We start from the raw sequence: 12,280 nt of genomic DNA, 5'->3' as shown, positions 1-12,280 counted from the left end.
TCAAAACCACACTTCTAATTTGGCTGGTTTTCAGCAGCTTGTTCACATGCACCTGGAGCATTTCCATAAGGTTCCCATTCACCATTTCCTTGGTCACCTTCCTTTTCCCTGTAGCCCTGCTTTTCAATTACATGAGTGCTGCTGAACACACAGGTGAATGTGGTACAGGCTGAAGATGTTTGCCAACAGAACTTTGAACTTCAGCTCCCACTCCTTGCTCTGACGACCCACAAGTTTCATTTTCTACATGCATCAGCTAGCGAGCAGGGAGGTTTTTTTCTTGCTGCTGACGCAAAATCATACTGGTTGCATCAGATACAGAATAATCTTTTACCTACTGCTGCTGTAAATGGACTCTGAGTGAAGCTTTACATTGCTGTTTTGCTCACCCACTTTCAGCAGTCATCAGGGTCAACAGCTGAAAAAACATGGACAAAAAAGTAACCCCCCGCCACACCCAACACACACACTCCTAATTTTCATCTTAAAAATAATGTCAGTTAAACGATACTTCATGAAAGATTCTGGACTGAAAGCCTCTGGAGGTGGAAATTCTTTGTACATCTCCAGGACAAGTATGACATAGGCAGCAGTGCAAGTTTCCCCTGCCAGTGAGGTTCAACCCTCACCTGGAATAGCCACTCCTAGGAATCTGAACATATTTAATTTTCCTTGCCCATTCAATCCATTGCTGAGATGGCAAACGAATCTGCTCAGTGAAGACTGTGATTAATGTTTTTTGAGGCATGGATTCTTATCTACCGACACATTTCAGACAGCTTGCACTCATCAGCTTATTCTGAGTTTCAGTTATTTCTAACCCAAACCAGCTATGATTCTACGATGGATGCTCTGAATCCATTTACCAATCTCCAGGCCACTCAGTTGCTCTTATTTAACATTTATTCAGGGCATACAATGTTCTAGGCCAGGGGTGGGCAAACTACAGCCCGCAGGCCACATCCAGCCCTTCAGACCATTTAATCCGGCCCTCAGCCCTGCCAGGGAGTGGGGTTGGAGGCTTGCCCCGCTCCGCACAGCTCCCAGGAAGCCACTGGCATGACCCCCTTCTAGCGCCTACTTAGTATGCAGAGGTGTGGCCAAGTGGCTCTGCGGGCTGTCCATCTGCAGGCGCCACCCCTGCAGCTCTCATTGGCTGCAGTTCCTGGCCAATGGGAGATGCAGGGGTGGCGCCTGCAGACGGGGAAGCATCCAGAGCCACCAGGCGGCGCCTTGAAGCCAGAGAGGGGACATGCTTCCGGGAGCTGCTTGCGCTAAGTGCCACCCAGAGCCTGCACCCTTGAACCCAATGGTCCCATCCAAGAGCCCCCTCTTGTACTCCAAACCCCTCATCCCTGGCCCCACCCCAGAGCCTGCACCCCCAGCCAAAGCCCTCACCTCTCCCATGCCACAACAGCCTGCCCCATCCCTGATTCCCTTCCTGCCCTCTGAACCCCTTGGTACCAGCCTGGAGCCCCCTCCTGCACCCCAAACCCCTCATCCCCAGCCCCACCCCAGAGCCCTCACCTCCCCGCACCCCAACTCAGAGCCTCCTCCTGCACCCTGAACTCCTCATTCCTGGCCCCACCCCAGAGTCCGCACCCCCAGTCGGAGCCCGCACCCCCTCCCTCACCCCTACGCCCAATTTCATGAGTATTCATGGCCCACCATACAATTTCCATACCCCAATGTGGCCCTCAGGCCAAAAAGTTAGCCCACCCCTGTTCTAGGCACTTTATGGAATGTGCATAAGGAAAGTTTCCTTCCCTGAAGATGTCATAATCTAAGAAGAGACAAAATAGAACAACTGATTACAGGACTGGCTGAAGGAAGGCAGATGAGAGTATAAACTCTTTGGGTTAGGGACTGTCTCTTTGTACAGCACCTAGCACAAGGGGGTCCTTATCACAATGTGAGAACCTGCAGGGCTGGAACTGTGGGGGTTTAGGGCTGCTGATGCCTCCACATTACCATGGGAGGCTTAGGCTGGGCTCCCATGGGAGGACCCTGTGAGACTGGGATCAGCAGGAAATACCAACCACCAGGACTGGCGTGGCAGCTTCAGAAAGCCCCCTGATTGGCTGATACCAGTATATAAACCAGGAACCCATGAAAGGGAGCTGTCTGAGCAACAACATAGACTGCCTGCCTGTCTCTGCTCCAGACCCTGCTTGTGAGAGATCCTAAACTCCAGCTTCTGATCCTGCCTGCCTCCTAACTCTTGGTTTTCCCTCTGACCTGTTGCGTACTCTGACCTTGCAGTACCTGAGTTGGTCTGCCTTCTGACGCCAGACTCTTGCTTTTGTCCTCTGGCCTATCTAGCACTCTGGCCTCCTGGTATCTGACTTGGCCTGCCTCCTGACGCTTGACTCTCAGTTTGCCCTCTGGTCTATCCTGGATCTGACCTCCTGGTACCCGACTTGCCCTGACTTCTGCTCTGACCACTAGGATTGACTGACCAGGTCCTGATCATGACATACAAATAAATAATAATGGGAAGATAGCAGGACCATGGGCACAGTCATCAAATCATACGGTGGTTTTGATACAGTATGCAACACTACATGAAGATTACATACCTAATTTATTTAAATGTGTTTTGGTTATGGTGTTTCTGAGCACTACAGTTATCACAGTTATTTACACACACACATACATCTCTAGTGCTGAGTCTATGGATTAGAGTCACATTGCATTGCACCGACTACATGTCTATAATCAAGATCTCCTAGCACAACTTATTGGTTGTCCTTTCGCAGCCCAATAGAGAATAACTGTATTTGCCAACACTTACCACAAATGGGGTAACAGAGCAACTGCAGTTATCCATTCCTCAGGAAATAACTCTAGTATTTCGGATACCAGAGAGTGGTAACTGTTGGCAAAATATGACTTTTTAATGACAACCAATGTAATTCTATTTTCTTATCAAGGTTAGGGACACACAGAAGTGGTTAGACACTAATTATTTATTACTAGTAAGTCTAGATGTTTACTAAAATAAATTATATAATGTCTATATAACTGGCCAGATCACGAGCTGGCATAAATCAGCAGCAGTCAATTGAACAAAATTGATTTATACCAGCCAAGGACCTGCCCTTAAATGACCACTCTAATGCCTCAGTTGCAATGACATTACTCTTTGTTTATTTTAGTCCAGCGTTACAACAGCAAAAAAGCAGTATCCCCATTTGAGTTCATCTGCTTCAGAGAGTCAATACTAGGGATCTTTCAGATTAGCTCACCCATTCCTAAAAGGCTGGCATTGCTGCTTGATAATACTCAATATCCTGATTCATTTGTAACTGTCAGAGAAACTGATGAAAACTTTATTCTTGTCCCATTAAAAACATCTATACTACATATGTATTGCTCTAGCAATCAATTTTTATTTTACAATCCTGCTCTGACAATGAAAACACTGATTGGAAAATGTTGATTTCCCTTACCTCACTGATGATCGTTGAGTGGGATTGTTTATATACCCAGCCATCCTGGCATGGAGTAAGCGCCACGTTGCCCAGGCTGCGATTAGTAAAGTGGGACAGTGGATTGGCACAGCTCACAGAGGTGTTATTCCACTCTATGTCAAACCTCTCACACTGGCCACTGGAAAACCTGTTCACCAGGTTCGGAGCTGGCACAGTATAATTTTGTTCCTCTTCAAGGGTCCATCCACATCTCTCACTTAATTCAGCTGCACCAGGGATCCTGCACCAATAGTGCTCTGGTGCGTGCCCAAGAAAGACCACTCCCACAAATAGAAAAGAAAAAGTTATGCCTGTCTGGCAAAGGAGGAAAAAGACCCTCTTTTGGTACCTTCCAAATTCCCCAGCTTCTTTTAAAACCTCATCAAAAGACGGCATTGTGTGCAGTAGGTTTTCAACTCGGAGGGATCCAAGAGATGGCAGAGTCAACAGCTTTCAAACTTTGTAACTAGTGCTGGTGCTTCCTGTAGATGTAGCTGTGTGGACTGTCTCGCTCCCTCTCCCTCTCCCTCTCCCCCCCCACACACACACACACACACACACACACACAACACCACGGTAGCATAAGCAGCTTTGGAACAGAGCAAAGTTCCACAGACCCACCCAGAGTGTTACAGTATGTCAAGTGGTGTGAGGCTTACACACAGCAGTGTAGGAGAGCAATATAAAGTGAGCAAACATACCATAAGAGAGAAGTGGCGTGCGTTTCCTATCTATCCAGAATCTTAAACAGATTATGCAATAAAAACAATTAACTCTTTAGGGACAGACGTGCAGTAAACACCAGCTCTGCAGGCAGGGGCATACAGCTCTTGTCCTTACAAAGGGGTCCCAGAAAAATGCAGTGTGTTAAATAAAAACATAACAGAGAGGAAGCTGCTGCAAAAGTAGCAATGAGCGATGCTGTCAGCATTCTGGGTGGCAGTGACAGAAATGTTCATAAAAAGCTCTGAAGTCTCCCCTTCAGCACACAGGAGTTATTTCTGCAGCCACGTTCTAGTACTCATCCAAAGTGCTATTGAACCATGTGTACAACTTTTATTGGAACGCATAAATATGTTATAATTAAAGAAAGGTTGTCATGCCCAAAATGTAGGAGTTCCTTTTAAAAATAGGTCTATCTGTGCTTTGACCTATTTATGTAGGTTTTTATATGGCCTCATTCATCTTAGTATCTGAGCATCCCCTGCTCTCTCCTTTCCCAGAGGAGCTATACATTTAGTTAGTTTATAAGTTTGCTTGGGGGCCAGGGACTTGTGGGGGCCAGAGATCAAGGTGGGCTAGGGGTGGGTGGCACTTCCAGAGGGCAATCTAAGCCACAGAAATAATGGGTTTTGCATTTAAAATTCTGAAAGAGGTGAGATTTGTGGCCCTTCTTATCTCTTTACAGTAATAAGTGGCGGTCCAGTTCCCAGGGCAGTTCTGTCTCTGGCAATTACCCGTCTCTTACTGGCTATGGTTGTCGTTGATGGGATGTTACGGTTGTGGAGATAGAAGCAACCTTTCAGGTAGCTAGGTCCAATCCCATGGAGGGCTTTGAATATCAGGACAGACAACTTGAAATGGTGCCCAGGGAGGGAGCAGAGATCTGAGGTGATGTGCTCATGGCTTTTGTTGCTAAGCAGATGAGCTTTTGTATCAGGCTGAGCTCTTACAGGGTGTGTGGTTTCAGTCCTAGATATAATGAGTTGCAAAATAATGAAACCTGCAGGTCATGAACGCATGGCTCACTGCAGGCAGGTCTGTGTCCGACATGGTGTGGCGCAGTCTTCTGGACAGTTACAGACAAAAGTGGGTGGGTTTTTTTGCCGCCAGAGTTATCTGTGAAGCCAATAAAACTAAAGAGTCCAAAAGAAAGAGGGCTTATCCCTGAAAAGCTCAATGATTGGGGAAGAGACCTTTTCTCAGGATAATCAGTGGCTGAAAGGGCCACGTTTAGCTGAATTCAATCCAAATTCCAAGTCTTTTATAGTTTCACTCCTTTGTGATAAAATCTGCATTTAAAATATGACCACTTAAATATGAAAGGAAAAGACTAAGTTTAACAAAGACCCACCAACTGTAGATTAAAAAAAAAATCTGAGGGCTCTAAAAGACAAAACATTCCTTCTAACCATCATCCCTTTTGTCAACTAGACCCTGCATCTGGAAATTGTTACAGAACAATGCTTGTGTTCGGTTGGCAAGCTCAGGTCCCATCCACATGGATACAGGTCCCAACACATAACTTTGAGATATCATCACTTGAGTCCCCCAGTTGACCTAGTCAACCCAAAAGTTGGATGGTAAAACCAAGAAACGTAGGCAGACTCTGTAACTGCACTAAACTAGAGCTGGGCATGGAACAGCTTTTTCAGTTGCCCGCAGTTTTGAAAAATAAATCACTTTGGGTCAAACAGAAACATTTTCAGCAAATCAGAGAGTCAAAAAAATTGCTTTTGGTTGAACGAAACATTTCTTTTCACCAAATCATTTTTATTCTCAGCCATTTTTACATATTTTTTACAAATAAAATGAAAGGAAATTTGGAAACTGAATATCAAAACGTTTCATTTGGAAAACCAAAATAAAACGTTTCAATCTGGGGATTTTTTAGGAGACATTGACATGAATTTGCAATATGTTTCGATGTCTCTGAAGCTGCATTTTCTCTGGGAAAAAGTTTCAAATGAAAATTTTCACCCACCCCTACACTAGACCCACCAGTAAAGGGAGTTTGTCTGACTCCTGTACAGAGGGATGACCAACAATGTATTTTCTAAGATGAGACTTTGTGCTGTGAAATTTAGTAGCCATTTTGTCTCAGACCATAATAACCAAGAATAATAATTTTCAGTGGGAACAGCAGCAATCAGAACTACCAACGGGTCAAATTACCATATGAGATAAATGGGCTTAATTTATATTACAATAATACTGCAGATAAAGGGACACATGGAAAATAGACATATTGGGGCAGATCGTCAGCTGGTGAAAATCACTGGAATTGGGAACATAAGACCAAAGGAATTTCCATACTGGATCAGACCAACAGTCCATCTAGTCCAGTATCCTGTCTCTGACAATGGGAAGCACCAGACACTTCAGAGGAGGGTGTAAGCACCGCACAGTAGTTAGATGTGGGGTAATTTCCCCCAGACATTATATTTCCTTCTGATCTCTGTTAGAGATTGGCTTAAGGCCTGAAGCATGAGGTTTAATATCCCTTCTGTAGTGTATGGGAATAGGGTAACATCCTGCTAAATATTTTGTGAGCCCACTAGTGCCCTCACTGTCTTCTACGTTCCACCAGAACTCTGCCAGAGCAGCAGTGTGTGTGGGTAGCCAGGTGGTACAGGTTATATATGATTAGTAAACATGGCTGTTTGGACCTCACCTTGCCCATATGGTTCCTTTATATTACATATGTTGTATATAGAGCACAAGACACACCACCTTCTAAAACCTTTGTTCCCATCAACTATGACAACTCTGGCTATTCTTGTTAACCTTATCCCTTTTTGATTCTTGCTAAGTTTTTGACTTTGACGACTTCATGGCACAGTGAGTTTGGTTCTCTAGTCTAATCACGTGTTGTCTGAAAAAATATTTCCTTTGATCAATTTTGAATTTGCCAACTTTTAATTGGTCAGTGGAGGTAGCTTGGATCCAGCCCATTAACTCAAAAAATTGTCTTGAATTGGAGATATGTGGTGAGTGCAAAGGGAGAAAATGCAGTCTAGTGGTTGGGGTACAGGCCTAGGAGTCAAAACTCATGGGTCTGTCCTGTTAATCACTCGTTATGGTCTTGTCTATACCAGAGAAATTTACCATGCAAAATGACACTTTTTCCCCCTCAAACAATTGTGAAACACCTCTCTTCCACAAATGAAAGTGCTCCAAATTGGAACATCAGTTCTTCCAGCCTCCATCGTTTTAGTGCCTTACTGCAATCTCCCAGAATGCACTGCCATGAACTGTTGGGTAAGAACCTGGAGGACACTGTGTCTGAAAAGGTTTAGTGCTAGTGAGGACACAGGGCAAACTTGCAGGTATTCTTCACATTTCAGTGAGGATGCACTGAACCATTTGTTCTCTACGTGGTTAAATATAATCGGTTCAATACTCTAGTGTAGATGAGGCCCAAGTGATCACAGTTCCTTAATATCTCTCTAGACTTCCATTTAGCCATCTAAAAATGGTGTATCAATACTTGCTTACACCACTGGGTGTTGTGAGATTTAGTGTTGATAAAGGAATTTAAAATAATCAAATTACAGATGCAGGCAGTGTGCATTAGTAGTATTCCAGAACAAGCGATTCTTAGATTACCTCAGGTTTTCCTGGAACTCCAACGTTAATTTAGATATCCAAGTTTCAAACTGACATTTGATTTCTGGGAGATTGTTTTGGAAGAATTTATTGGCTAGTAATGCTGGTGCTGAGAAGTGCATTTGCTGCTGGAACATTCATCACTGTATAAGGCTGATCTAACTGGTCCAGAGAAAGAGGGAAATCCTTGCTGTGCCAAGTAAAGGAAGGGGATAGGGATGCAGTCAGAGGGGAAAATAAGGCCACCCGAACTAGCTTAATTTTGTAATGGAGACAAATGTAGTCAAAGAGCCCCGCTCCAAAGTCACACCTAACAGGTAAATATAAGGTCTGGGTCCCTCTTCCAGTGGCTTGACAGCACAGGATGGGGAATCAGGCTCACTGACTTTTATTCCTAGCTCTACCACTGACTGACTAATTCAAACAGCTCAATCCAGGTGTGCCATGGTTTCCTTTCCCATAAAATAAAGTAGAGAGATGCTCAGCTGAAAAGTTCATACCTACATGCAAAGTTTGGGAGGAGCATGGACACAGGGTTTTGGTTTGGGCCACTTTCTAAAACCTGGGATAATAATCCTTCCCCACTCAGAACTTCTAAAAAAGGGCTGAAGAAATGAAGCTCTGAAATAGCATTTACAGCTCTGAACAGCTCCAATTTAAAACCAGAAACGTATGCGTTATTTTTGTTTAGGTGAAAGTAGGGGAAGAAAAGCACTGACTAGAATGAATCAAAGGCTACAGCTACATTTGGAGCTAGGGACGTGAGTCCCAGCTTGTGTGGATATACCCATACTAGCTCTCCTAGAGCTAGTGCAGAGGTGGATTTACTATGAAACATACAGTGCCCTGGCACAGGGCCCCCCCAACTACAGGGGGCCCCAGGACCAGGCAGCCCAGCACCATCCAACACTGCCGCCGGGGGGGACCGCTGCGGGGGCAGAACCTGCGGGAGAGCAGGGAGGGAGCCGTTTAAGAGCCGTGCTGGAGGCACGGCGTGCGGTGTGCTCTCCCAGCCGGTGAGCTGGGCTCCTGCTGGCTCCCAGGGCTCCTGCTGCAGTCACAGCAGGCAGCCAGGTGAGACAGGCAGGTGAGGGGCTGGCTGGGGGCATGCTGCAGGGGAGGCGTGCGTGCTCCTCTGGTGGGGCATCCGTCTGCGCCTGTCCTGCTGCCCTGCTTCTCTGGACGCCGGGAAGCGCAGGTGCAGTCCCTGCTGCTGGTGGCCCCTGGAAAAAAAGCCAGGGGAAGGGAGTGGCGGGCCACGGGGTCTCAGCTCTCATATGCTGCTGCCACCACAACTCCCTTTGGGAGCGAACAGGAGCAGCGGCGGGGCAGGGATGCACCCACCAGACAGCCAGGTAAGGTAACCCAGCGGCCTCGACTGGGACTGTCCCAGCCCCGAGCTCCCCACACACTGCCCCCTACGCACACATACCCCTGAACAGGAGCGGCTCAGGGCAGGGGGCTGGGGTGGCCCTCACATACCCGGCCGGCCCTCCACACCGCCAGCCCTCACTCCTGCACCCCCTCACGCACACCCCTAGCCTCCTAACCTCCCTGATTCCTGCATACCCCCCACACACCCAGCCCCCCTAGACACCCTCTGCCCTGACTCCTGCACACCCCCATCCCCAACCCCGCCCTGAGCACCAAATGGGAGCTCCTGCATCCCCCACCCCATCCCCACCTGCACTCCTTGCACCAAACAGAAGCAGCCCCAGGTAAGAGCTCTGCAGCCCAACCCTCTGCCCCAGCCCCTGAGCCCCCTTCCACACCTGAACTCCTGGCCAGACCCCACACCCCAACCCGCTCCTGCACCCTAATTCCCTCCCAGACCCCACACCCCAACCCTGAGCCTCCTCCCATATCCTAACTCCTGGCCAGACCCCGCACCCCAATGTTTTTTTTTAAATAAAGCGCTCTAATCCAAAGCACTTCACAAATGGTACAAACAATATTTGGAAAGATCATTAAGTGGTCTGCCGAGATTTTCATGTGGTCTGTGAAAATAAACGTTAGACTCCAAAAACAATCAAGGTACCTCACTTTAATTTCATTTACTTCCTATCACTTATAATATGAAGAAAAAAAGAATGAAAAACAGGGATGGGGGAGATAAGAGAGACTGGGTCCTGAGGGGGTGGGGCAAAAATGAAGCTGAGCACAGGGCCCCACTAACTCTAAATCCACCACTGAGCTAGTGCACTGAAAACAATAGCATCGCTGCAGTGGCGTAGGCAGCGTCAGCAGCTAACTGCCCCATGTATGTGCCCTTGGGCTGCAAGCAGGTTGTACTCTGGGCAGCTACTCCATGATGCTGCTTGCTGCTGCCCATGCTGCCGTGGCTACACACTGCTGTTTTGAGAGCGCTAGTTCGGGTGCATATGTCTACGTGAGCTGGGCATCACCCCGCGCCCCCAGCTCCAAGTGGAGATGTAGCCATAGCAATGGCAGGCACTGGGCAAGCTCCCTGGCACAACTCTGCCTTTCCAGGTGAACACTGAACCCACCCCTTCTAATTCAGGTCTGGGATGCTGTCATGGAGTGCTTGTGAGACCTCAAAACTCATTGTCATTTGGGATTTGTTCGGGGTTCTCAACTGTATCCAGAACTGGAAGGCTAATTCAGGCTACACGTAGTGTCCCCTGGAAAACTTCTTTGCCGGATACGCATGAACGGAAACACTGCCCAGAACCAGAAAATCCTGGGCATTTATAGTGACCTTACGTCTTCCAGTTCTCTGAAATGGTCTTAGGGCTGGTGCTGGTCCCGAGTCAAACCAGTATTTCAGGACATTAATCGCACGCACGCAGCACAAACTGATGCCCTTTGATATCTGGAAGGAAGTAGCCAAGATGAGGGCGAGATAGAGAGATAAAAAATGGGCTGAGGGGTAAACAAAGGGGGAGAGGAAGGGACGGCGTGGGCCAGGGAAAAGCAAAGGGGGAGGGGAAGGAGCGGTGTGGCAGCCGTAGAAGGGGAGGAACAGTGACAGCAGCAGTGATGAAAGGGGGCATATTCAGAATCACGAATCGCAAACATGAGTATTGCAGTGTTTGCAACTCCCTTTAGGAACCCAAATGTCACAACCAGTTAAGAGGCAGGAGGAAAACTATATTGTTCCAGCAAATTGTCTGTGGGAGCATTTCATGCACAGATCAAACACACTGTGTGCCATCTCATGCCACCATGCAGCTGATAGCGCAGACGATCGATTTAGATTTACAACCATTCTTCTTGTATCCTGAAATATTTTCAGCCCCATTGCTCCATCCCAGCAAGATAACAATTGCCTGTACAGTGCAGCCTAGCCTGGGGATGAGGGAGGGTTGCATTGTTCCGTTCCCAGAAGCCTAAGGGCATCACCCAATCTGTATGATCATTTATATTGTGAAACTATCTGGCCTGAATAAATAAAATTGTTATTTAGACTGTAAATTCCTCCGGACCAAAAACTATAGGCCTGAAGCTCCATTGCTCTGTACTCTGGGTTGCTATTTACACCTCTGCCAGAGATCTACTACTGATATAAACAAATGGAGAATTCTGACTTGCCGGCACTTTGCACATGTTTAAATGATAAGACAAGTTTCAGGCCCCTTGTTTCCTATAGGCCTGTTAAGCACTGAACTCACTTTCAACACTATATAAGCAGTAATAATACTACTAGTCCACATTTTCTGCATTAAAAGTGTCATGTTAAAGTATAATTTATGATTATTTGGTTCTCCTTTCAGTTTCTCTTGCTGCCACCAAAATATTTTAAAAAGCACAGGAACATGACTGCAGCATGTTGCACCCACCTTGATGCTGATCCTAGGGACACTAGACATTTACCAAGCTAATGAGAGTATGCGGAGTTATGATTGTTAATGCCAACAAACCAGTTTTGAAGAGATATAAAACCTCATGCACCAGCGTTAAACCAGTATCTAACTATTAGGGGTGAGGATGAGGTGTACGGATCCAGATTATCCCACATCTACCTATTGCAGGATTTCTTACGCCTTCTCTTGAAGTACCTGGTCTGGCCAGTCTCAGAGATAGGATAATGGCTTCGATGGGCTTCCATCTGACCCAGTCTGGCAAGTCCCATGTTCTGTCTCTTGCTTTCTCTACATTTTTGTTCATTTGTCTTCTTCCTTCCATTTTCCACTTTCATTTTTAACTTTGATCTCACTCCATTTTTCTTCCTGCCTTTTTCTCTCTTTTCCAAAAGGTGGCAACACCACTCAATGGAATGGCACATTTCCCATGCCTCGGGGTCAATCTAACAAATTGTAGCTAACTCTGAGGCACGGGAAATGTTCCTTTCCATCCACAGGGTTTCCACCTTTTGGTCACAAGAAAAAGCACTACACTGCACTATATTTTCCTCTATAACTTTTCCACGGCCATTAGGCTATTTTTATCCCCCTGTTTCCAAGTACAGACATAAATAAATGTGAATACTAGGAACCTCTGAGTACAAGAATCAGGGG

General features: G+C 46.5%; 1 protein-coding gene across 1 annotated transcript in view; it reads right to left on the bottom strand.

Moving 5' to 3' along the window:
* The window catches only part of SLC22A3 (solute carrier family 22 member 3), a 42,625-nt gene extending 38,756 nt beyond the window's left edge, over positions 1-3,869 (bottom strand). Inside the window, exon 1 of the mRNA XM_077811806.1 lies at positions 3,453-3,869. Within this exon, the coding sequence (XP_077667932.1) occupies positions 3,453-3,869 (417 nt within the window). The remainder of the gene's footprint in view (positions 1-3,452) is intronic.
* Between the last annotated feature and the right edge of the window lie 8,411 nt (positions 3,870-12,280).

The sequence above is a fragment of the Eretmochelys imbricata genome, chromosome 3 (genome assembly GCF_965152235.1).
Source record: "Eretmochelys imbricata isolate rEreImb1 chromosome 3, rEreImb1.hap1, whole genome shotgun sequence".
Classification (NCBI taxonomy): Eukaryota; Metazoa; Chordata; order Testudines; family Cheloniidae; genus Eretmochelys; species Eretmochelys imbricata.
The sequence above is the reverse complement of the archived record's forward strand: the minus strand, read 5'-3'. Positions and strand labels throughout refer to the sequence as shown.